A 26,119-nucleotide genomic window follows, 5' to 3' on the forward strand; every position below is an offset into this window, starting at 1 on the left:
TTATTTCATATTTGCATTTTTGTGATTCGGTTTAAGTAATTTTATCTTTTTTTTTAATGGGATTTCTATCAGAAATCACATATTTGTGATTGGAGTTTAACAGTTTGCATTTTAGATCAGTTGCACAGGTTTTAACATTAAAGAGAACTCCCCCAAAAAAAATCTCTTTTGAAAAACTGTGATTTACAGTACATAGAATCTTGCGACACCACCTTCTCACAATAATAAATACACTGCAAACACAAATCGTATTCTGTACAGTGAGGTTTGGATAGATTTTAAACCTCACCATTTAATGGTTTCATGATTTAAAGCATAAGAACTGTAAAAATCCAATTTTAGAAGTTGAGATAAGTTGCAGTAACTTTCTTCTTAAATTGATTTACCCTAGTATTTTTCTTAATTTTAGATAAAATCTTGCCAAACAAGAAAACACATTTTTCTTATTGAATTAAATATGAATAAAACAAAATACTTTAAACATTTTAAAAGTTTAAAAAAATATATTTGATGAAACATGCCCAGTATACCCAGCATCCCTATATACAAATAACATTCAGATGAACACATCATAAACACCACTCCATCCAATTGCAAAACACACACACAGACTCTATTAACGCTATTAACCCATTTGATATTTCAGTGACCAGCATCTATTATCAGCAGTTCTGAGTGCCATTGAGGGAAAATGGAGATCAAATATTGTTTGAATGAACAATCTTGGCTGTATTTGACTTGGAAAGATTGCCAACAACAAGAAAAATCCACCCCATAGTAAAAGAAGTATATTTGCTGTAATAAAATAGAGCATCTTAATTTTACACTAGAGAATTCCTTTAAGTTTCAAAGCATTCTTACAGAGCACTTACATGTGTCTACTATATCATTTTTAAGCAATTTAACACCTATTCATTCCCAGCTGTACTTAAAGTATATTATATGTGTGTGCACATTTACTCAATAAATCAGTTTTTTTTTTCTTTGTAACATTTTATATGTAAACTATTCATTGCTTCTATGCTTGCACAATTTCTATTCACCCATGGACATTGGAACATAAGCTTTAGACAATAGGTATAGAAATGTGAGATGTATTTTAAACCATTTAGGAGCACATTAAAAATATGCTTTTTTTGGGGGGGGGGGGGTGTATTCTGTTACAAGAGACAATTGCATATGACAGGAGCAGTATCTTGCTAGCTAGAATTGGATACCCATTAAAAACTGTACATATTTGTTGTCAGAGGAAGTCAATTATTGCCATGTAATACTTAAAATTTGTGCTTGTGTAGCCTTCAACCAATTGCATCTAATAAGATTATAATATAAATGTATATATTTGAATCTGTATTACAATGTGGATGACACTAGCTATTACTTCTATTTTTTTTAAACAAATTATATTAGCAAAGTCATTATATCTACCTTCTGTGTCATCCACTTACCTCTCCATGTAGTAAGATCTCCACTGGTTTGCAACCTATATCCGTTTTCTTCCAGAAATCTTCATTCTGCATGAAGACAAGGTATTCTTCTCACTAAACATTATCATATTTGAATTAACTGTAATAGAGTTAACATTTTTAGAAATATTTTTCTTCTACATAGAAATAACGTATCTCAGTAACAAATAATTCTCTCCACACAAATTGATCCTGAGGCCTCTAGTTATCAAGCCGTCAACCTCAAATACGCTGGAATTCTGCAGCGCATTTGTGGCGAGGCTGATTCGCCTAAGTTATCAAGCCCTGCTGCCCGGCAAAAGTAGAATATAGTGACGTAAGCTTCGATCCGCCGGACTCAGTCCGACACAGATCGATTCTTACGTCACTCCAGATGTTCCGAATGCAAGTTCGGCACAATCTGACTACTTTTGGAAGTTATCAAATGACTACCAGGTACGCTCAGCACTTTTCCGGCCCAGCGAACCTGGTTTTCAATCCGCCCCCCTGGAGGCGGCGGATCTTATAGGAATCAATGGGAGTCTGACCATAGCGAAAGTTCATGTTTGCTGCTGCCCGACATCCCATTGATTTCTATGGGAGCTGTCTACACCTAACACCCTAACATGTACCCCGAGTCTAAACACCCCTAATCTGCCCCCCTACACCGCCGCCACCAATATTAAACATGGTAACCCCTAAACCGCCGCTCCCGGAGCCCACCGCCACTCTAATAAACTGAGTAACCCCTAAACCGCTGCTCCCAGACCCCGCCGCAACTAAATAAATTGTTTAACCCCTAAACCGCCGCTCCCGGACCCCGCTGCCACCTATATTAAACTTATTAACCCCTAATCTGCCCCCCCTACACCGTTGCCACCTATAATGAATTTATTAACCCCTATCCTGCCCCCCCTATACCGCCGCCATCTATATTAAACTAATTAACCCCTAAACCTAAGTCTAACACTAACCCTAACACCCCCCTAACTTAAATATTATTTTAATAAATCTAAATAAAAATTACCCTTATTAACTAAATTAATCCTATTTAAAACTAAATACTTACCTATAAAATAAACCCTAATATTGCTACAATATAACTAATAATTATATTGTAGCTATTTTAGGATTTATTTTTATTTTACAGGCAAATTTCAATTTATTTTAACTAGGTACAATAGCTATTAAATAGTTATTAACTATTTAATAGCTACCTAGTTAAAATAAAGACAAATTTACCTGTAAAATCAAAACTAACCTAAGTTACAATTACACCTAACACTACACTATCATTAACTAAATTATTCCTATTTAAAAATAAATACTTACCTGTAAAAGAAACCCTAAGATAGCTACAATGTAATTAATAATTACATTGTAGCTATTTTAGGATTTATATTTATTTTACAGGTAACTTTGTATTTATTTTAACTAGGTAGAATAGTTATTAAATAGTTATTAACTATTTAATAATTACCTAGATAAAAGAAATACAAAATTACCTGTAAAATAAATCCTAACCTAAGTTACAATTAAACCTAACACTAAACTATCATTAAATAGATTAAATTAATTAACTACAAATACCTACAATTAAATACTATTAAATAAACTAACTAAAGTACAAAAAATTAAAAAAACTAAGTTACAAAAAATAAAAAAATATTACAAGATTTTTAAGCTAATTACACCTAATCTAAGCCCCCTAATAAAATAACAAAGCCCCCAAAATATAAAAATGCCCTACCCTATTCTAAATTAAAAAAGTTAACAGCTCTATTACCTTACCAGCCCTTAAAAGGGCTTTTGCGGAGCATGCCCCAAAGTAATCAGCTCTTTTGCATGTACAAAAAAATACAACCGCCCCCAACATTAAAACCCACCACCCACATACCCCTACTCTAACCCACCCAAAACCCCCTTAAAAAAACCTAACACTAACCCCTGAAGATCTCCCTACCTTTAGCCGTCTTCAGCCAGCCGACCACCGATGGAACAGAAGAGGACATCCGCAGTGGCCGAAGTCATCATCCAAGGGGCGCTGAAGAGGTCTTCCATCCGATAGAAGTCTTCATCCATGCGGCGTCTTCAATCTTCATCCATCCAGAGCGGAGCCTTCTTCAAACGAGCCGACGCGGAGCCATCCTCTTCCAACGACGCCTACCCGACGAATGGATATTCCTTTAAGTGACGTCCTCCAAGATGGTGTCCCTCGAATTCCGATTGGCTGATAGGATTCTATCAGCCAATCGGAATTAAGGTAGGAAAAATCTAATTGGCTGATGTAATCAGCCAATCAGATTCAAGTTCAATCCGATTGGCTGATCCAATCAGCCAATCAGATTGAGCTCGCATTCTATTGGCTGTTCCAATCAGCCAATAGAATGCAAACTCAATCTGATTGGCTGATTAGATCAACCAATCAGATTTTTCCTACCTTAATTCCGATTGGCTGATAGAATCCTATCAGCCAATCGGAATTCGAGGGACGCCATCTTGGATGACGTCACTTAAAGGAATATCCATTCGTCGGGTAGGCGTCGTTGGAAGAGGATGGCTCTGCATCGGCTCCGGATGGATGAAGATTGAAGACGCTGCATGGATGAAGACTTCTATCGGATGGAAGACCTCTTCAGCGCCCCTTGGATGATGACTTCAGCCGCTGCAGATGTCCTCTTCTGTTCCATTGGTGGTCGGCTGGCTGAAGACGGCTAAAGGTAGGATGATCTTCAGCGGGTTAGTGTTAGGTTTTTTTAAGGGGGGTTTGGGAGGGTAAGAGTAGGGGTATATGGGTGGTGGGTTTTAATGTTGGGGGGTTGTATTTTTTTGTACATGCAAAAGAGCTGATTACTTTGGGGCATGCCCCGCAAAAGGCCCTTTTAAGGGCTGGTAAGGTAATAGAGCTGTTAACTTTTGTAATTTAGAATAGGGTAGGGCATTTTTTTTTATTTTGGGGGCTTTGCTATTTTATTAGGGGGCTTAGATTAGGAGTAATTAGCTTAAAAATCTTGTAATATTTATTTATTTTTTGTAACTTAGTTTTTTTTATTTTTTATACTTTAGTTAGTTTATTTAATTGTATTTAATTGTAGGTATTTGTATTTAATTAATTTAATTTATTTAATTATAGTGTAGTGTTAGGTTTAATTGTAACTTAGGTTAGGATTTATTTTACAGGTAATTTTGTATTTCTTTTAGCTAGGTAATTATTAAATAGTTAATAACTCTTTAATAACTATTCTACCTAGTTAAAATAAATACAAAGGGGGCGGAGCCTGGATGAGCATGGTGGCAGACATGTAAAGTGTGAGCTCCTGCTGTAGTTTCAAGAGAAAGTGGGATTATAATTCTCAAAAGCTTGCAGGTCTGTTAAAGGACATTAAATACACTTTACAATAGCAGACAGCAACCAAAAATGTGATCAGAAAACTGCAGATAAAGGAATTCAAGCTGGAAAAAGATTTTACAAGCTGCAGGGAAACAAGAAAAAGGAGCTACTCAGAAATGGAGACAGAAAAATCATCTCAGCATCAACAATAACCTGATACATCTCCACTAGAAGTCTGGTAAGCCTATAAACAATATACATGCTTAAGGATGATAAGAATATAAGAGTTATAAAACTTTATATAGCCATGTGGGAATAAACAAAGATGGCCACCAGACAGGACTCCTAGCTAGCTGCTGAATATCACACAATGCCTAACAATCTATTTTAAAAAGTGCAAAGGGAAATCAATACACAAATAAACCAGGGAGGTTTTAGCACTACATATAGTGATACTTAAGACTGAGGGAAATAAATATTAAGATAAAGCAAGTGTGGAGAAGTCAGTTCATAATCTTAACACAGCAGAGAAATGAAACAGTGACAGTTTGCACTTCTCCCTCATAACTTTTCCCAAGCTACAATATAAGCTAAAGGCAACAGAGATTACAACTGGTCTATGTATAAACTTTTTTAAATAAAGGAGGAAAAAAAAAAGCTACAGCATTTAAATTTTAATGAAGATACAGTTTGAGATAACAGCTGCATTTGCCCTCATTAACTAAAGACTTTAAAGGCTGCTTTCTGCATTGTTTGAACTCTGATGACTCTGCATTAACATACAAAAGCAAAGGCAGCACAGTTTCTCTAGCACTAGCAATCTTTATTGCAGCATGGCAACTAAAAGACAAAATAAATTATCTACACCATGTAAATCTGCTGCAGCAAATCTTTTCTTCAAATCATCTAAAAGTGATAAAATAAAGGAAATGGAACCTACCACACAAGATGAGGAGTTAGAACATGATTTGGAACCTCAGCAACATGATGGTGACATTCCTGCTACTAAAGGGGACTTAAGGCACCTAGTCTCCAAAAAAGATATCAATGCAAACTTTAATAAGATGTGGGAAAAAATGGATTCATTTCAAAATACAATAATAAGCAGTCTTGCAGAAATTAAACAATATATATTGGAGCTTGGAACAAGAGTGGAAACACTAGAAGAAAAGGATGAATCCATAGAAGAAGATATAACTAACATTACACATCAACTGACAGATCAACAACAGGATATAGAAGATATTCTTGAAAAGATGGAAGACTTAGAAAATAGAAGCAGGAGGTGCAACATACGCCTAAAGGGTGTTCCAGAATCAATAACTGCAACAGAACTAAATGAGTATTTAAAACATCTATTTCAAGCCATCACAGGGACATCTGAAGACGGAAAATTTCAAATGGAAAGAGCTCATAGAGCTCTTAGAGCAAAACCAAAGGAGGGGGAACCTCCAAGAGATATAATATCTAAATTATCCCGCTTTCAAGGAAAGGAGGAGATAATGGCGGCAGCTAGGAAGAATCCGACTTTTAAATTCAAAGGATCTGTAATACAATTCTACCAAGACTTATGTCTCAGAACTTTACAGAAATGCTCAGCACTACGTCCCCTAACACAATTGCTACGGAAGAATCAAATAGTGTATCGATGGGGATTCCCCTTCGCACTTCATATATTCCAGGATGGTAAAACAACCACAGTGAAAGTCAAAGAGGATATCTCAGAGGCCTGCCAACTTCTCAAATTAGAATGTCCAGAAATGCGGGAAAGTCAGCCAGACACCAGAAGAAGACCACACGGACAACAACAAAACATCTCTCAAACAGAGAAGTGGTCTAAAGTTCCAAAGAAGAAACAAAGACCCTGAATCATGGAGTAGACAGTGACCGAGGCTGGGATTTTTTTTTCTTTGCCTTCTTTTGGTGCATCCTTAGAAGAGTGCTACTCCCTGATCTCTTGGACTATACCCTACATGTGTCCCTCATAATATTGGCAGAGGATACTGGATACAGATGAGTATATAAATGTCAATCTACAAAACTAACTTTGCTTGGGATATATTGATGGACATAAAGATGTAAAATTTATGTTATATATAGTCATTGGTTACTTGTGATGGAGGATAAGCAGATTAAGTCCAACATTCACATAAGATCTGGGCAATATCTTTGCCGTATGCCACTACAACCCGCTCCTTAGACCATATATATAATTCCCACTTTCAATAAATTTAAGTTGTTAGTAACTCTATATATTAAGAAACTACTATCCCGACATTATGGTTAGAACTATGCAAATATGCTACAGGGAAAAACAATGTTATAAGATTCAAATGTTTATTGTTGTTTGTTTTTTGTTTATTTCAATTTATTTTATGTACCGTCGAGCAGGTGAGACGAAAGTTTCTCCATCAGGAAAAGTTATACAGGAGAGCAGAGGATTTCATAACATTGCAAGTGGAGATATTGGTCAGCTACAGGTAGAGAAGGGGAGGGGAACTGACTCATGACTCCCAAGATAAGAATAATCTCACATAATGTAAGGGGGTTAAATACGGATAATAAAAGAAAAACAGCAATTACACAGTATCACAACCTAAATGCTAATATTATATTCTTGCAAGAAACCCATTTTACAAATAATCAAATACCCAAATATTGGAGTAGATATTTCACGCAACAATACCACTCCACGACTGACAAAAAAAAGAGAGGAGTGTCAATACTTATACATGATGCACTTAACTTTATCAAAGAAGAAGTGCTGACAGATAAAGAGGGCAGGTATCTTATAGTGAGAGGACCTATGCTAGACACCTCGCTTACACTTTGCAATATATACGCACCCAATTAACAACAGCACAACTTTTTTCACCACTTGTCACACCTACTGACACAATGGTCACAATCAAAAATCATATTAGCCGGAGACTTTAATATTAATCTGAAAACACACAAAGTAGATACGCCCAACAAACTCACTAATAAACAAACCAGACATAATTCCATCTCTAAAAATATTAAGAATATCTTAGAATCTCATAATGTGATAGATACCTGGGTAACGTTATATGGGCAGACGAATGACCATACTTACTACTCCCCAGCACACAAAATTTATACCAAATTAGATTATATATTTATTAGTCAGATTCTACTCCACAGTTTACACAGCTCCACAATTTATGCATGTGTCTGGTCAGACCATTCTATTATCCAGATACAATTAGAGGGACTAGTCAATGTGGACAGACAAAGGTCATGGACTTATGATCCAAATTTATTGAAAAAACCTGAATTATATGACAAAATTATGCATAACTTGACAGAATACTGGAAGATAAACACAACCCCAGAAACCACCCCAACAATCACGTGGGCTGCTCACAAACCATTCATAAGAGGTTTAATGATAAAGGAAAAAGCTCTATACACAAAAAAAGTTAAGGCTCACATAGAGATACTCCAACAGGAAATAGAAACGCTTGAAATTCAACATAGAAGCACACTAACCTCAGATATTTTCAATAAACTTACACATAAGCGACAAACACTAGCTAAGATTTTAAATGAGAACTCCCTCAGAGCTATGCATAAGTTGAAGGCACATTACTTTATATATGCTAATAAGCCAGATAGATTTCTAGCTCACAAACTAAGGGAAAGGACGAAAAATCTAACTATACAACAACTACAAAAAGAAGACGAGACGCTAATATATCACCCTCAAGAAATAACGGACTGCTTTGCACAATATTATGAATCTCTTTATGACGGGAAAAAGTTCAACATACTACTCAGACAAAAACACTTAGACACCATTTTCTGCAAAAGGCTAAACTACCGAAACTTAATGCTACAGACATGGAAGCCTTAAACACAGAAATAACAATAAACGAAATCGCCCTAGCAATAAAAGATCTTAAAATAGGCAAGGCGGCGGGTCCTGATGGGTTCTCAGGTGAATATTATAAAGTATTTAAAAAATGTCTGGTCCCCCACTTGCACAAATTCTGCAATGACATCATGCAGGGTACCCGTATCCCACAGGACATATTGCAGGCCAAAATAGTGGTTATACCCAAACCAGGAAGGAATCCCAAAAAATACCAAAACTATAGGCCGATCTCATTGATTAACCAAGATTTAATTTTTTTTTTAAAATTTTAGCAAATAGACTCAAATTATATCTACCCTCATTGATACATCCCGACCAGGTAGGATTCATAAAAGAAAGGGAAGCCCCAGATAATGTGAGACAAATGGTGTCTCTGGTGGAGTACTTGGTGGGGACAAAACGCCTTCTCTGCTCCTATCTCTGGACGCAGAGAAGGCGTTTGATAGGGTCGACTGGGAATATATGTTTGAGACACTAACATTCATGGGTTTCAAAGGACAATTCATGACGGCTATTAAAAACCTGTATTCAGACCCAACAGCAACTATCAGAGCAACGGGCCATCAGTCTAGGCCAATTAAAATATTAAATGGGACACGTCAGGGCTGCCCGCTATCTCCTCTATTATTTGCACTAAGCATAGAACCTTTAGCGGCCTACATCAGGGGAGCAAAAGACATTACCGGAGTAAAAATTAACAAAGAAGAATATAAACTCACCTTATTTGCGGATGACATTTTGCTTACATTGACGAAACCTTTAAGATCACTCCCTCATCTATATCAAGTCATTGATGAATTTTCAAAAATCTCAGGCTTCAAAATAAATTCGGATAAGTGTGAGGCTATACCACTGACACTACCACTACATACTCGTAAGTTGATAGAAGCGAATTTTGACTTTAAGTGGGCTAAAAACTATATCAAATACTTGGGAGTTAACATAACAAACACACTAGAGGGACTCTATAAGGCAAACTATACTGAGATCTTTAAGACCGTAAGAAGGGATTTGGGTAGATGGAGGAGGGGGTGTTTCTCCTGGTATGGCAGATTATCGATTATAAAGATGAATATTCTACCGAGAATATTATATCTCTTCAGAGCATTACCAATCAAAGTACCGCAAAGAGAGCTAGCAGATCTCCAGATGGACCTAATTAGGTTCCTACGAGGACCCAAAACAGCTAGAATAGCCTCCCAACTATTAAAACAACACAAACAGCTGGGGGGAGTGGGGGTGCCCAATTTGTTAGACTACTATCAGGCAGCTAGGTTGTCACAAATTACGCTGATAAGCAAAAACTGTCGAGAAATAACTTGGACTAGACTAGAGGCAGACTTAGCTGGGGTGAATGATCCAGCCACGATTGTTTGGAACACCTCAAACACTACAAAAAAAAAACACTATACAAACTCAAGGTGACAGAGGAGTCCAAACATATGTGGAAATACCTCACATCTTCTCTAGGCCTCATACCCAAGGGTACTAAGATAATACCACTGGGTGCTATACGTCCTGCAGAATTTCAAACACTAATATGTAAGTGGGAAAATAAGGGCCTCTACAGAGTTGCAGACTTTTTAGATAAAGGTAAAATGCTCACATACACCCAACTGAAAGATAAACTTCAGCCAGACACCTTACATTGGTTCCTATATCTTCAGATATCCACCACAATATACAAATACAGACAAAACAAACCATTAAACCCATACACTACAACAGAATGCATTATTGCAACCCCAGGTAGAAATAAAAAACTAATATCACAACTGTACTTGGCAATACAAGAAGCAAAAAAAGGCTCCAAATTGCCGCTTCATGAGAATTGGGAAAGAGATTTAGGTGAAACATATGATGATGACAGATGGACACAAATACTTTCTAGGATTAGCAAGGGGCTGATATGTGCAGACCTTATCGAAAATTCTATTAAAACATCTTACAGGTGGTATCTTACACCCATAAGAACTGCACATTATACATTGCAGAAAAGTAGACTCTGTTACAGAGGCTGTGCAGAAATTGTAAATTATATGCATATGTGGTGGGAATGTGGGGAGATTAAACAAATTTGGAACAAACTTTCTAAATTGATAAGTGTCCTATTAGATAAATCTATGACGCTAACGGCGGCACAGGCCCTCTTGCATGTTTCAGAAGAATCCTTAAACTTAGCTACCAATATATTCATAAATATACTTTGTACAACCACGAGGATATGTATAGCCAAACACTGGAGAACAGGTTCACCAACGTGGTCAGAAGTGATTAACAGGTTAGATAATATATATGCTATGTCAGAATCTGCCTCTTGGTTGCAGGATACAACAACACATTTCCAAAAGATTTGGGTCCACTGGATCATGAACAGAGATAGAAGTGAGATAAGGGAAATTTAAGTCTTTCAAGAGTTATAACACGATAGGGGATCTCTCCTAAACTTATTGCCACTAAGTCTTTTATGGGGAACTTATATACATCTTAGATACAATTTGATGGTTCTCTCTCTGCTCGACGGGAAAGGTTATACAGTTATGAGTTTATTGTTTTACAGTTTCAAAAGTTTATGTTTAATGTTTATAATTATTAAAATAAAAGGAAAACACATTAGAAAAGGGAGGGGAAGGAAAACTATAGATAATGTCGTTCCTACTTCAGGAAAATAAACAGGACCTCATATATTTCCTATGCCTGAAGGCAACTTCAGTAGGTGGGAGCTTTTCCTAGGACTCTATGGACTTTCAGAGATTTCAGTAATGATGGAGATACATTGGGAAAGCCGGATGGATATACTAATTGCTGAGAGAAGTTGTTTCATCCTCCAACTCTTTTTCATGTTGTTTGAGACAGATATATGGAATTATAAAACTTTATCGAACATGATAAGAGGTCCTGAGACTGTGACAATGAATATAAATATGTTTATCTGAACTAGGGGCATGATGTATTAGATATGTTTCTTGTCTTCCTTTTTGACAATAAAGATTATTTCAACTAAAATAAATACAAAGTTACCTGTAAAATAAATATAAATCCTAAAATAGCTACAAATAGACACGTTGATAACTAGAGGCCTCATTCTCTAAAGCTCTCAGCTCAGGAGAAATTATCTAAAAAGATCGCTCATTGCATTGAGAGTTGTGAATCTCTCTTTGAGATGTTCACTACATTTCTCTATGGGAATGAGAGACACACATTACAATATAGTGCTTGATAAAATAAGCAGTTTAAAAATCAAATTAGCGTCATACATTACACATTAAAATAGTTAATGGTACAGAGGGGAAGGCACAAGACCTACTTCTGTCTTCATCTCTCATTACTTCCTCACGCTCTCATCTGCAAGACTTATCTAGAACTGCACCTATCATATGGAACTCCTTGCCTTACTCAGTCAGATTTGCCTCTAGTCTCCAAAGCTTCAAGCGTTCCTTAAACACATATCTGCTCATGGACGCATACAACTTACTTCTAGATGCCTTGGTTGCTTATGTTCCTCCTCCCTTAATTTCCCCATGTACTTCCTTTAGAAAGTAAGCTCACAAGTACACATGTTCTTTTAATTGTTTTATGTACAGATGGTTTACAGCTTACAGTGACTCAAGGGCAGGGCCCTCTACCCTTATGTTTTCTATAAATGTCTACTGACTATTGTACTCCATAACTGTATACTTATGATTTCTGTAAATGTCTACTGACTATTGTACTCCATAACCGTATACTTATGATTTCTGTAAATGTCTACTTACTATTGTACTCCATAACCGTATACTTATGATTTCTGTAAATGTCTGCTGACTATTGTACTCCATAACCGTATACTTATGATTTATGTAAATGTCTACTATTGTACTCCATAACCGTATACTTATGATTTATGTAAATGTCTACTGACTTTTGTACTCCATAACCGTATACTTATGATTTCTGTAAGTGTCTACTGACTATTGTACTCCATAACCGTATACTTATGATTTCTGTAAATGTCTACTGACTATTGTACTCCATAACCATATACTTAAGATTTATGTAAATGTCTACTGACTAATACTATTGTACTCCATAACCGTATACTTATGATTTATGTAAATGTCTTCTGAGTATTGTACTCCATAACCGTATACTTAAGATTTATGTAAATGTCTAATGACTATTGTACTCCATAACCATATACTTATGATTTATGTAAATGTCTACTGACTATTGTACTCCATAAGCATATACTTATGATTTATGTAAATGTCTACTGACTATTGTACTCCATAACCATATACTTATGATTTATGTAAATGTCTTCTGAGTATTGTACTCCATAACCGTATACTTATGATTTATGTAAATGTCTTCTGAGTATTGTACTCCATAACCGTATACTTATGATTTATGTAAATGTCTTCTGAGTATTGTACTCCATAACCGTATACTTAAGATTTATGTAAATGTCTAATGACTATTGTACTCCATAACCATATACTTATGATTTATGTAAATGTCTACTGACTATTGTACTCCATAACCATATACTTATGATTTATGTAAATGTCTTCTGAGTTTTGTACTCCATAACTGTATACTTATGATTTATGTAAATGTCTTCTGAGTATTGTATTCCATAACCGTATACTTATGATTTATGTAAATGTCTACTGACTTTTGTACTCCATAACCGTATACTTATGATTTATGTAAATGTCTGTAAAATAAATAATTGTGAGTAATATCACTCTTATGTGGAATTTTCAGTGTTCATTATGTTCGTCATGTTTAATTTGTTAGATCTGTTCAATATGTTCAACTTGTTTAACAAAAAGGAAAATGTAAATCACTATCTGCATATATGTATTTTGTAATACATTAATAAAAATATTGAATAAAAAAAAAAAAAAAAAAATGACTATTAGTGGACTGGCCAAATAGCTGTAGGGTATGTAACTTCATAATTATAATATGAAATGTTTTTTAAAAATGCAACTTTTGATGTTTACAATCTCTTCAAGAGTCATTTCCATATACCTTCCAACATTTATTGAGCTGCATCTGGTACCAGGGAGAGGTGTTGAGCAGACTCAGATAATTGGGTGTGGGTTGGGTCAGGGTTTGTTGTGAGCAGAAAAAAAGATCAAGGGGCCTATTTATCATCAGTCTGTCCGACAGACCTTGATGAATGCCAACAGTGTTCTTGTGAACTGCTTGTGCAATGCCACCCCCTGCAGATTCACGGCCAATCAGCTGCTAGCAGAGGGTGTCAATCAGCCCGATCGTATAGGATTGGGCGGATTGCAGACCGCAGCCTCAGAGGCAGCGGACCAGTTATGGAGCGGTGGTCTTAAGACCTCTGCTTCATAACTGCTGTGTCCGGGGAGCTTGAAGGCTTGCGCGGAAACATTGGCATCAGAGGGCAATTCGGCCCTTGATAAAGCGGCCCCCAAGTGTGTGTGTGTGTGTGTGGGGTAATTCACAAGATGGAGTTGAGCATTCTAGGGGCATGACTGGGTACATTTTAGTTTCACAAAAGGACATCCAAAGACAAAGAAAAACAGTGTATGTAAGGGCAGATTGCAGATCTTCAATGTCTCTACTCAGGGCAGGCTATTGGCTTCACAATGGTTAGGGTCAGTAACACTAGGGTCAGAACCAAGGTTACAGTTATGGTTGGTGCTAAGGTTGATTCTATTGATGCCAATTAGTGAACTGGAGTTTGCACCCTGGAAAATGTTACCTGTGCAACACTGCTGTTGCACCGTAATACCATTATATCTGCAATGCGAGTGTGCAGTAGTGAAATATTGTATGATATTTTTTATGAAAGTAATAGCTGTTTAAATTGATAAGTTTTTGCACACCTGATACAATTGTATTAATTCTCACTGATTGATAGAGACAACTCCCACTACACTGTTAGTAGATTAGGGGAAACCTCCACAAACTGAGCAATAAAAGACTGGTTTAACAGAGTAAAATGCATTACAAACACACAGCAATGCCCTATTTTAAATGGATTAAATTAAATATAAATGTTTTCCATTTATGTATCAACATCTCAAGTATACTTTACATTGGAAAAGATTAGTTAACTTTGGGGGGGAAAAACAGAACAATTTATACAGACTGAATTGAAAAAACACAATAATAGTAAGATAGTAATAAATGGATTAATTAAAATAAAGACAGCAGGCAAAAAATAATATTTAGTAAAATGGATAGTCACTGGTCTGAATAGGGAATAATATGGTTAGAAAAACTCTTTTTTAATAAGGTTATCGGAGTAAGTGATAATTAGACTGCTTAAGAAATTTAACTAAACCTAATATAAAATTACTGTAATTACTGAACCGCTTGATCTATTTTATTATATGAATTAATCTCTTTTGTTAGCAGAGAGGCCCGCATTACACATAACACCCTTGGCGTCTACAGTAACTAATGCTGTAAAAGGTAAAAACTCATTACAACTGGAGGAGGCAAATAATCACTGCGACAATACAGCCATTGAAAGAGACATTTAACTGACCCCCCTATAAAATGATTAAATAGTAAAAACAAAAAGCTATGCTATTTACTTTCATTATTTAAAGGGACAGTAAACACCTTGCAATTTTATTATACAATAGTTATGTTTTTTAAACAATATAATTTTATTGTTTATTTTGCCCCCTTTTCATGCAATTTGGCTTTGAAATTTGTTTATTTTCTAATATACAGAAGTGGAAATATAAACTGCACACTTTTTTAGGGTTGTCTCTGATACACATCTTCCCCTAACTGGATTAATCAGATAAGTACTCCAAAACAATGCAGTGTTTACTAACGACCGTGGCTAAACTGTGGTCATCTCCTGACTCATACCTGGATTGGCTCCTTTAGATTAGGCAAGTGGTGGGTAGAATTTTAGCCCGTGATTGCATACAGCCTAGATAACAGCAAATTGCAATGCATGCTGATTTCAGGCTCAGTGGCCAATCACTGGATGGCTCAGGAGTGAAGAAGTCCAGTGATGTCTAAAAAAAGTGGCACATGGTCATGTGATCATTGTGAAAGTCAAAAAGTGATCACAAGTCAAAAATCTCCTTCCCTTTCTGTTCCAGTGAACATATATAGTACAAAAAATATGTATTTCTTTTTTAATAATATATATATATATATATATATATATATATATATATATATATAATACATTTTATTTTAATAAAGTTTATTTTTTATCATTTTATTTTAATAAAGTGTTTTTTTTGGGGGGGTTTACCCCTAAAAACATATTCTGATCTTGGTGATAAAAGGGTTACACATAAAGGATATTTGCAGGAGTGCAATAATTAACCAGCCATTACACGTGGCTGGTTATTGCTACACCAAGCTACACGTGGCTGGTTATTGCTACACCACAGAAGCCATTAGCACTTATAAAATTAACCAAAGATCGGATCTCTGGTTAATTTTATAAATCTGCCCCAAATGACCCCAAAATACTGCCATCTTTATTTTTTAATAAAATTACTGCACTAGGCAGTATTTTTGGGTTAAAGTTGTTGGGAGTGGGTTTTTAAAAAAAAAAAACAAAAAAAAACAGCACTGAAAAGTGCCTTTACATTGCGGTCAATGGGAACTGTCTGTTCCAAGTAAATGTATATGTATATGCTTATATACATATATATTTATGTGTTAGTATGTGTTAACACATACATATATATGTATATCAGCATATACATACTGTTTATATATTTGATTGCTGCCATCGCTGCGCGACTTACCCTTCGCTTGGCGTGCTGTGACGGCATCAAAACAAGGCTCCCATAGGAGCCTATGGAAGCGTGCTCTCATGAGCGCAACTTGTAATACCAGTGCACATTATCGTGCGCTGGTATTATAAAGTGGAGTGCTAATATTCCTTATATAGCACTCCACTTGTAATCTAGCACAAAGTATCAAAATACATCTAGATAAAAACCCTGCAGTGTCTGCATTCTGCAAATATAAACTTTTGTGTATCAGTTTTAAATTGGATGACCACTATTTTGCTTACAGTCCAAGCATAGAAAATTTTAGCATTAAAGGTACAGTAAACGTTCAGAATAATGTTATATAATTCTTTACACAGTGCAGAATTATATAACATTATTTTAGTGGTAACTTCAAAAATTAAAAGTATTTCCAGATTTTATAGTGTGAAGTTGAACTCCACTCCAGGATCTACTGAGCGGGTCTTGAATATCCAAAGCACTTTGCAGGCTTGCTGGCTAATCACAGCACGCACGGTCACGCTATTGGACTAAATGTAGCTCGCTCTCGCTAATAGACCAGAGCGGAGTCCAACTGTACACTATAAAATCTGGAAATACTTTTAATTTTTGAAGCTACCGCTAAAATAATGTTATATAATTCTGCACTGTGTAAAGAATTATATAACATTATTCTGAATGTTTACTGTCCCTTTAAACTAATGATTTCATCTTTGTAGTATTTGGCCTATATTTGCTATAAATTACCACAGTCGACCATCCTCTCCTCCTAAAAATACTACATTTATTTGGCATCCGAGACACAGCCCTCTCCTGGTTTGCCTCATATCTCTCAAACCGCTCTTTTTTCAGTTTCCTTTAACAACATATCTTGTGATCCTATGCCTCTCGCAGTTGGAGTACCGCAAGGCTCTGTCTTGGGCCCCTTGCTTTTCTCTCTCTATAAATCATCCCTTGGAAAAATTTTAGCCTCCTTTGGATTCTAGTACCACTTATATGCTAATGATACCCAAATCTATCTTTCCTCTCCTGATATCTCTCCCTCTTTACTCAACCAGATTTCCAACTGCCTCTCTGCAATTTACTCTTGGATGTCTTCACACTACCTCCAACTCAATCTGTCCAAAACAGAGCTGCTTCTTATCCCCCCCTCTTCAAGACATCTAACACCTGACATTTCTCTGATGGTTGTAGACTCTATATTCAACACCTCACCCCAGGTCCGCTTTCTTGGGGTCACACTTGACTCAAAGCTCACATTCAACGCACATATACAAGCACTAACCAATCCTGCCGTTCACACCTACGCAACATTTTTTTAGAATTCGTCCCTTTCTTACTCAAAAAACTACAAAAATACTTATTCATTTCCTCATTTTGTCACACATTGATTATTGCAATCTACTCCTAAATGGCCTTCCAAAACACTGCCTCTCCTCCCTCTAATCTATTATGAATGCTTCTGCTAGACTCATCCACCTAAGTCGCCGATCTATATCAGCTGCTCTGCCCTGCCAGTCTCTACACTTGCTCCCCATACACTCCAGAATACAATTTAAAATATTAACCCTAACTTACAAAGCACTCAACAGTCTAACTCCCAACTATATTTCCTCTCTTATCGTGAAATATTCCCCATCCCGTCCTCTTCGATCAACCTCTGACCTACGTCTCTCCACTCCTGTTATCTCTACGTCCCACTCCCACCTCCAAGACTTCACACGTGCTGCTCCTGTCCTCTGGAACTCACTATCCCGCTCCATAATACTGTCTCTAACCTTGTATAGCTTCAGACGCTCCTTAAAAACCCACCTATTCAGAGAGGCTTACCATCTCTCCTCCATCCCGCATCCGAACCAAACTAATACATGAACTGCCTGACTCACTGCTGCAACTACAATCGATGTAAAAAGCTACCCCAACCTTATGTCTCTGCACCCTAAACCTGTAGACTGTGAGCTCTCCGGAGCAGGGTCCTCTTCCTCCTGTACTAGATTTGTTTAGTTTTGCTATGTTTTGTATTTTATCAAAAATCTTTGTCATTGTATACCCCTATCACTGTACCCAGCACTACGGAATTTGGCAGTGCTATACAAATAAATGATAATAATAATAATAATTCTAAAATAAGGACAACATAATGAACTTATTTGGAGGTATCTTTCTTTAGCTTCGTTAGTTTTGCAGAAATGTTTATAAAAAAAAACTGCATTTTGTTTTTAAAAAAATATGCAAAAAGGCCTGTTTGTTTGCTAAAAAAATGGTGTATAATATTTGTGAATGCACTTAACTTAACTATGCACTTAAGTGAGTGGATAATTAAGGTGAAACCAATAGTGAGCAAAAATGCCAAAATTGTCTGTGTCACTTATAGACATAAACTGGGAAAAACCTCTGTCCTTAAAGGGTTAAGAACAGGAATCAAGTCTAGCTTTGCTGCATTACTTGCTCCTTGGAATGCCCTTTTTTTACTGTGTAGGAATAGAACTCTGTTTTGCCTGGAGCACTTGTTGTGATGTGTGCAGTAAATGGTGAAGATCCTTGTAAGTATGGTAGCTTGGCTGATTTGAGGTTTTCTTTGATTATTTTATAATGCACACCCTGGTAAGTCATGAGTGTTTGTGAATACTTAGGTATTAACTAGAGGATAAATATAGGATTAACAAGTGAGTTGTCATCAATGGCGCCAATTATATGATTTACACTTGCTTGGAGTAGTAATACTGCATTATGCATCATGTTTAGCGCTAATATAAAATGTTTGACTATTATACCTGTTTTCTGTGGTTTCTCTCGCATGGATCAGGAAGCAAACATCTCTCATGATCTCCTTGTTTCCTGTCATCTTTTTCCTCTATTCTCTGAGCATTCTTTATATCAGCCCACCATGGTTCACATTCTTGTACATTTCGTAGTTCCAATTCTCTCTTCTGGTGCTGTAGACATAGCAGAACATTTATGTAACTCTTCATTTATATTTGTAGGAGAATTTAAGTAGATTTAGAAATGTCTTCAACCAAATCAACACATGACTTCAACAAAGATAAATGAGTAAGCAGTCATAGAACCACAAATTATTACCTCATTTGGACAACAACAAACCCATTGAATTGATTAGCAAGTACATCCCAATAATATTAAGATCAGTAGTTAAGATCAACTACGAATAGTGAAACCAATACAATTTAAGGAGAGATACTCAAATTTTGCAAGATGTAATTGATGCTCAGTTTAAGTCTCTGGAGATCAAATTGAGCTTATTGTAATGTGCATTTACCTTGCAGTGCAATACTGAGCTGCACAAGGAATGTGAATAAGGGGGCTTTCTATGAGATAAAACTACCACATTTATAAATCAATAATGTTATTTCTTTTTAAAGTATATATGGGGCCCTATCTATCAAGCTCCGAATGGAGCTTGAAGGACCGTGTTTCTGGCGAGTCTTCAGACTCGCCAGAAACACAAGTTACGGTCTAAAGACTGCTGCTCCATAACCCTGTCCGCCTGCTCTGAAGAGGCGGACAGGAATCGCCGGAAGTCAACCCGATTGAGTACGATCGGGTTGATTGACACCTCCCTGCAGGGGGCGTGAGCTGCTGGTGCAATGCTGAATATGGAGAGCGTATTGCTCTCCGCATTCAGCAATGTCTGTCGGACATGATCCACAGTGTTGGATCAGGTCCGACAGACATATGATAAATAGGCCCCATGGTGTTAGTTTTTTGTTTACTACACAAACTTTGGGCTAAATTACAAGTGCTGTGCTAACTTGAGTTAATATTACAAGTTAAAATTAAAAGTAAACGAACAAGAGCAAACTAAATTTCAATTCATCAAGTTAGCGAGACCGAAGAGTAAAGGATTAGGGATAAATAAAATGTTGCACCAAACACAACATAAGCATGTCTAAATATGTGTATGTATGTATATATACACATTTATATGTGCATACATATGTATTTATGTTTATATGTGAATATATGTATATATTATATGCATATTTGACAAATATGATGTCTTTTTAAAGTTGAAGAAATAAAGAATAATTTTTTTAAGATTTTAAGACATGAGAGTGCCCTTCAGTGACGGTATTACTTTATAATACCAGTATACCAGGTATATATAAATTTTACAAAAGATAATAATATATATATAGTAATATCTACCTAAAAATAAATAGAACATTTTCTTCTATATTGGAATGTAAAATATTCATAACTACATCCGAGTTAGCGACGTTGGTCTTATGTGTGTTGGGTTAGCATGAGAGCGATGTGTTAGTTGTTTTTTTTTCAGTTTGCATGCTCTATTAAAGTCTATGGGGAGAAAAAGTTACCTCGGTCACGATATCCTAAGTCCTGAAGTTAGCGCGCATCTGGTTTCACTTGAGCACAACCATTTTACTTTTAACTTATAATACACGCACTAACCAGAGCGCGTTAAAGGTTTACTTCTTGCAGTGTTTGCGTGTGAGTGAAAGCACTAAAGATGCCTGTAATCTATATTACACATTATTTTCTTTGATGCTCCTTAACTATAGCATTTGAGAGTCCCTTAAAGTAGCTACTTTAATCAATAGATTCATAAAGCAATGGGTAGGCATATAATAGTGTGATGAAGACTGTGATGTATATTGGCAATTAGAAAGAACGAGCATAAACTAAAGTGATTTATCTACTGTCTAACTGATTGACTGACGCTTTTACAGTCACTGACAAACTGTATATTAGACAGACCCCTTGTATAGTCAGAGATAAGTTAATCAAACAAATACATGGCTTGATCCATTTTTGCTTTTACAAGCCAGACCTGTTGGTGGCTCTTGAATGTCTTATAGCATGTAACTGAACAACAGTATTGTTTTATGGCACAGCCGTTCCTGCCCTTGTAGACTTATTTGAGAAGCAAAACTATCCAATATCACTTGTATATATCAGTATAACCAAATTAGTTTACTAAAAGGGGAAATGTATTATTTATACAACAGGATTTGATGATGAAAATACATTGATTTAAAATGTAAAACAAAAAATAATTTAATTTAATTTTTTTGTTTGGTTTCTTTTTTCAGTGTTTTGTTCCGGATACTAATAAATGGATCCAGAGAAAAAACCCTTTTCATCCAGTGACTCTTTCCACAACATGGAAAAACTATCTGTCTATCTATCATCTATCTATCTATCTATCTATCTATCTATCTACCTATCTATCTATTTATCTACATGCATTAATTACCTAGTTTAGATCACAAACACTAACACTATACAATATAAGCAACATATCCTTTTCTTTTAATGATTTCATGAGGGATGTAAGAAAACTTTGTACATTGTTCCCTTGTGATAAATGATCAAAGTGTCTAATGTACAAAAAAAAAAGTGCTGTTTGAGGCTAAATTCCACAAAGCAGCATAAGACATTGTCTACGTGAACTCATCGGAGGGGAATATGAATGAATACCAAGAATGTTATGTAAATATTTACTTCTGGGGAACAAAATACAAATATGAGACGCACTCTGGTATGTTTTAGTTTTTTTCTGCAATGTTTGGTTTGTTGTGTCCTAATGTGTTTTAAGATATTAAATCAGCTGCTTGTGCACAGAGTACAAAGTTAAAATCCCAATTCCTACATCCTCCAGCTTTTTCCTCTGCTGCTTCTGCTGCTCAATTCGCTTTTGGCGTTCAACCAGGAGCTGTTTTTTGTATTTCTCTTGGTCTTTGACTTGCTGTTGTAATTGCTGCTGTCTCTGAAGATCTGATCTGTTTTTGTTTTCCTGCTGCAGTCGCAAAAACTCACGCCGTAGAGTCGATTCACCGGGAAGATTAACAATGGAGCTATAAAATAGAAATAAATAGAGATAAAGTTATAGAAGTCTTTTTTCTTATAAATATCCATGTCAACAAGTTACGCTGAGTGTGGCTGTAGAACAAAGAGTACTTAAATGAACTAATTTTTTTAAAGCAAAAGCCACAACTGTGCTTTAAATCCACATTACACCCCTGAGTGGTTTTACAATTCAGCATCCAATATGTCCCTTGACGTTGCAATGATTTAGAAGCTAAAGCTTTGGATCTGGTTTGCATTTTATTGGGAAAAGTCCCCTAGTTTTTCAATAAGATAAATCTTTCCTATTCTTATTAGAATTTACTAATATTATGTAAGTTGCCATGTACTGTAGTAAATGAATTTTTAAGGTGGTATTGACAATATTAGTGATTTCTTTACAGCTTTTATTTAAAATACATATACAGAATATGCATTTAGGTAATTTGGTTTCCAAAATTTCTATATTTATACCTTCAGAAATATAAGAGTTATATATTTGTATTATTATCCAAGTTAACAAATAGCAAAACACTTGCAAAAAATTAATAAATACAGTAATTCAAAAGTATAATGCAGTTTACAAAAGCACAGATATAATGAACTAAGGAAGGGGGGGGGGTGTAATCTAAAACATAATAGCACTAACAGTTTAGCCTGTGAAAATTATACTTTTTAAATATCTGAAATATCTGATGATGGGAGGGTAAACTAAAAAAATGTCAAATTACAAAGTTTGGAGGGAATAGCACCAAACAACCACAGAAAGCACAAGAAAAATAAATGTATAACAGCAAATGTAAGAATCATCGCAGGTAAAATGAGGGAGCTGGAGCTTTTAGCAGCAGAAGAGGAATGTGATATTATCCGCATAAATGAAATGTGGTGAGATGATTCACATGACTGGGCAGGTAACAGAGGGTTATACTTTATTTAGGAGGTATAGGGGTAACAAAAAGGGGAGGATGAATTTGCATGTACAGTACATTAAACCTGACCTTAAACCTACTAGGGAAGATATTTATGATGATACAGGGGATAATGTAGAGACACTAGGTTAGATTACAAGTGGAGTGCTATTTAAAGATCCCTCCCGAGTGTTAACTGCCCTAGAGATAAGCTTTTTGCGGGTTGCACTCGTATTATGAGTTGAAAGTTAACTGTTTTCACTTAAGCTCTAACCCAAAGTGTAAAAAGCCGAACTTAGAATATTGGGTGCGTGATCACCTATTCATCCATTAAAGTCAATGACGCAAAAAAAGTTGAGTAAACCCCAATAACCTACACATGCGCAAACCCAATCACATATTCTCAAGTGCGCTGAGCTGACAAGAAAATATGATATGACATGAAATTATGAATATATCACATTCTAATGTTCTGCACATAGCACAATATGCTCTATTTATTCATAAATGTAAATTTGTAAAATATATATTAATACCTATACATATATAAACCTATATTATATATAGGTTTATACAGATACAGTATATATAGGAATATCTATTTATAAATACATAGAACATATTCTGCTTTGTTCAGAAAAATTGACATGTGAAATATTTACAGTAAATAAACAGCATAGATATGTTTTCTTCATGTTTTCATCTACTTGACTGCAAAGGGCTCCAATGTGTGTGTGTATATATATATATATATATATATATATATATATATATATATACATATGTATGTATGTGTTTATATGTGTATATATGTCTGTAAATACATATATACACATATAAATGCATATGTACACACAAATATACCTATATATATATATACACGCACACACACATATATGCATATATTTATATATACACATATTTATTTAGACGTGTATGTATCTCAATGTTAAAGCCCTTTGCCTGCTTTTTTTTTAACACCTGAGACCTCATATCTTTTTGAATAATTTTTATTAGATGGTGTTATTATGAGTGTAAGAGTACTTTGCAGTGTATTTTTGATGTGTTTTGTGAGAATTTTTTGTTTTTAACGAAACAGTTAACCAGAGCTCTTAGGTCACGCTAACCTGACGAGCTTTAACTTCAATTGCGCTCAAGCGTTCATGTTTACTTTTAACTTGTAATATGAGCAGAAAATCCGACGTGTGCAAACTGCTGTGATAAACCTCTTATTGCATGCGCAAAACTGTTAACGCACCACTCATAATCTGGCCCACAGTGGTTGAAATAAACAGCAAAATATTATTAGGTACACAGTACAAGCCCACAACATTAGTGACATAGAGCAGACACAATAGCTAATACAAATAGAAAAGGCTGATAAGAAAGTAACAACTTTAACTACATCAAAATAGATTTGGACAATAAAATTTGCTATATAGCTAAGGGAGATTTTTAAATCCACTCAAAGCTAACTGAAAATAAAGGCATACTGGATTAAGTACTATCAAAAAAAACAACATCAAACCAAGAAATCAAATAACATTCAGGTAACAGTGATCAAAACATAATCAAATTTGAAATCATTTTCAATAACCCTTTATTACAAGAGTATAATAAAGACTTTTAATTTAAAAAACAAACTTCAATGATTAAGGAAATTGTTAAATTGCATGCATTGGGACAATGTATTCTTACATAAAAAAGATAAACAAACATTTTAAACTTTGTTAAATAAATATTCATATCATCACATACCACATAGTTATAGAAGTAAAATAAATACAAGCCAGTGTGGCTAATTACAAATGTGTTAAGAGAAAATAGGAAACAACATAGGACATTTAAATTGTTCAAAGACAATAGTACTGATATATCATTCCGAATATATAAGGTCTGGAATATAACAAATAATGCAAAAACTGAAAATAAAAGATTAATTGCAAAGGATTTTAAGACAAACCACCCAATTTTTTTAAGTATATATATATATATATATATATATATATATATAGCAAACAAATTCTAAGAAGGTAAATACAAGTACATTAATGTGTAAGAAAGGAAGCATGGTTAAAAGTGTCAGAGTGAATCGTGAGTACTAAACCAATGGGGAGATACATTAAAACAAACCACAACATATACGCCCATACCAATAACTGGGCTATCTCTAAAGACATCAGGAAAATTGATATGGATAATACTATGGAAAATAAAACTCTAGGTCCAGATGGAACACACCCAAGGGTTTTGAGGGAACGTAGCACTGTCATAGCCAAATCTCTACTCTTTATAGTTCAAGACTAATTATCCTTAGGTATAGTACCCAAGGACTGGCTTAAAGCTGTTTTGGTACAACTTTTAAAAGGAAAGTAGGGCTGATCCAGGAAGCTATAGACCAGTAAGCCTAACATCTGTAGGGGGAAATACGCTGGAAGGGAATGTAAAGGATTATAACCAAGAGTATATTCTTGAAAACATGATTATGAGTTCAAATCGACATGGTTTTATAAGAAATAGATTATGACAAACTATTTTAATTAGATACATATTCTGCTATTGGCAGAACATTGGAATGTGAAATATTTACAGTAAATACACAGTACATACACAGTATAACACTTTATTAAATACTAGTTCTAAAGCCTGTGTACGCAGGCCATTTTTTTGAAGTACAGCAATCCCACCCCTTGCTCTCTCTCTTCCCCTCTCTTTTGCTCTCACTCCCCTCTCTTTATCTATCTCTACCCCTCTCTTTTGCGCTCTCTCCCCCCTCTCTTTTGCTCTCTCTATTCCCCCCTCTATTTTTCTCTCTCCCCCTCTCTTTTGCTTTCTCTTTGCCCTCTCTGTTGCTCTCTCTCCCCCCTCTCTTTTGCTATCTCTCTCTCCCCCCTCTTTTTTGCTCTCTCTCCCCTCTCTTTTGCTCTCTCTCCCCCCTCTTTTGCTCTCTCTGCCCCTCTCTTTTGCTC

The 26,119-nt window shown here is 35.5% G+C and overlaps 1 protein-coding gene across 1 annotated transcript in view; it reads right to left on the bottom strand.

Annotated features, from left to right (window-relative positions):
- Window positions 1–26,119, bottom strand: part of NRK (Nik related kinase) — a 575,538-nt gene that overhangs the window by 259,606 nt on the left and 289,813 nt on the right. Inside the window, exons 12-14 of the mRNA XM_053699167.1 lie at window positions 22,049–22,253; window positions 19,191–19,352; window positions 1,449–1,514 (exon numbers count right to left, since the gene is read on the bottom strand). Of these exons, the coding sequence (XP_053555142.1) occupies window positions 1,449–1,514; window positions 19,191–19,352; window positions 22,049–22,253 (433 nt within the window). The remainder of the gene's footprint in view (window positions 1–1,448; window positions 1,515–19,190; window positions 19,353–22,048; window positions 22,254–26,119) is intronic.

This window comes from Bombina bombina, chromosome 1, assembly GCF_027579735.1.
Source record: "Bombina bombina isolate aBomBom1 chromosome 1, aBomBom1.pri, whole genome shotgun sequence".
Classification (NCBI taxonomy): Eukaryota; Metazoa; Chordata; class Amphibia; order Anura; family Bombinatoridae; genus Bombina; species Bombina bombina.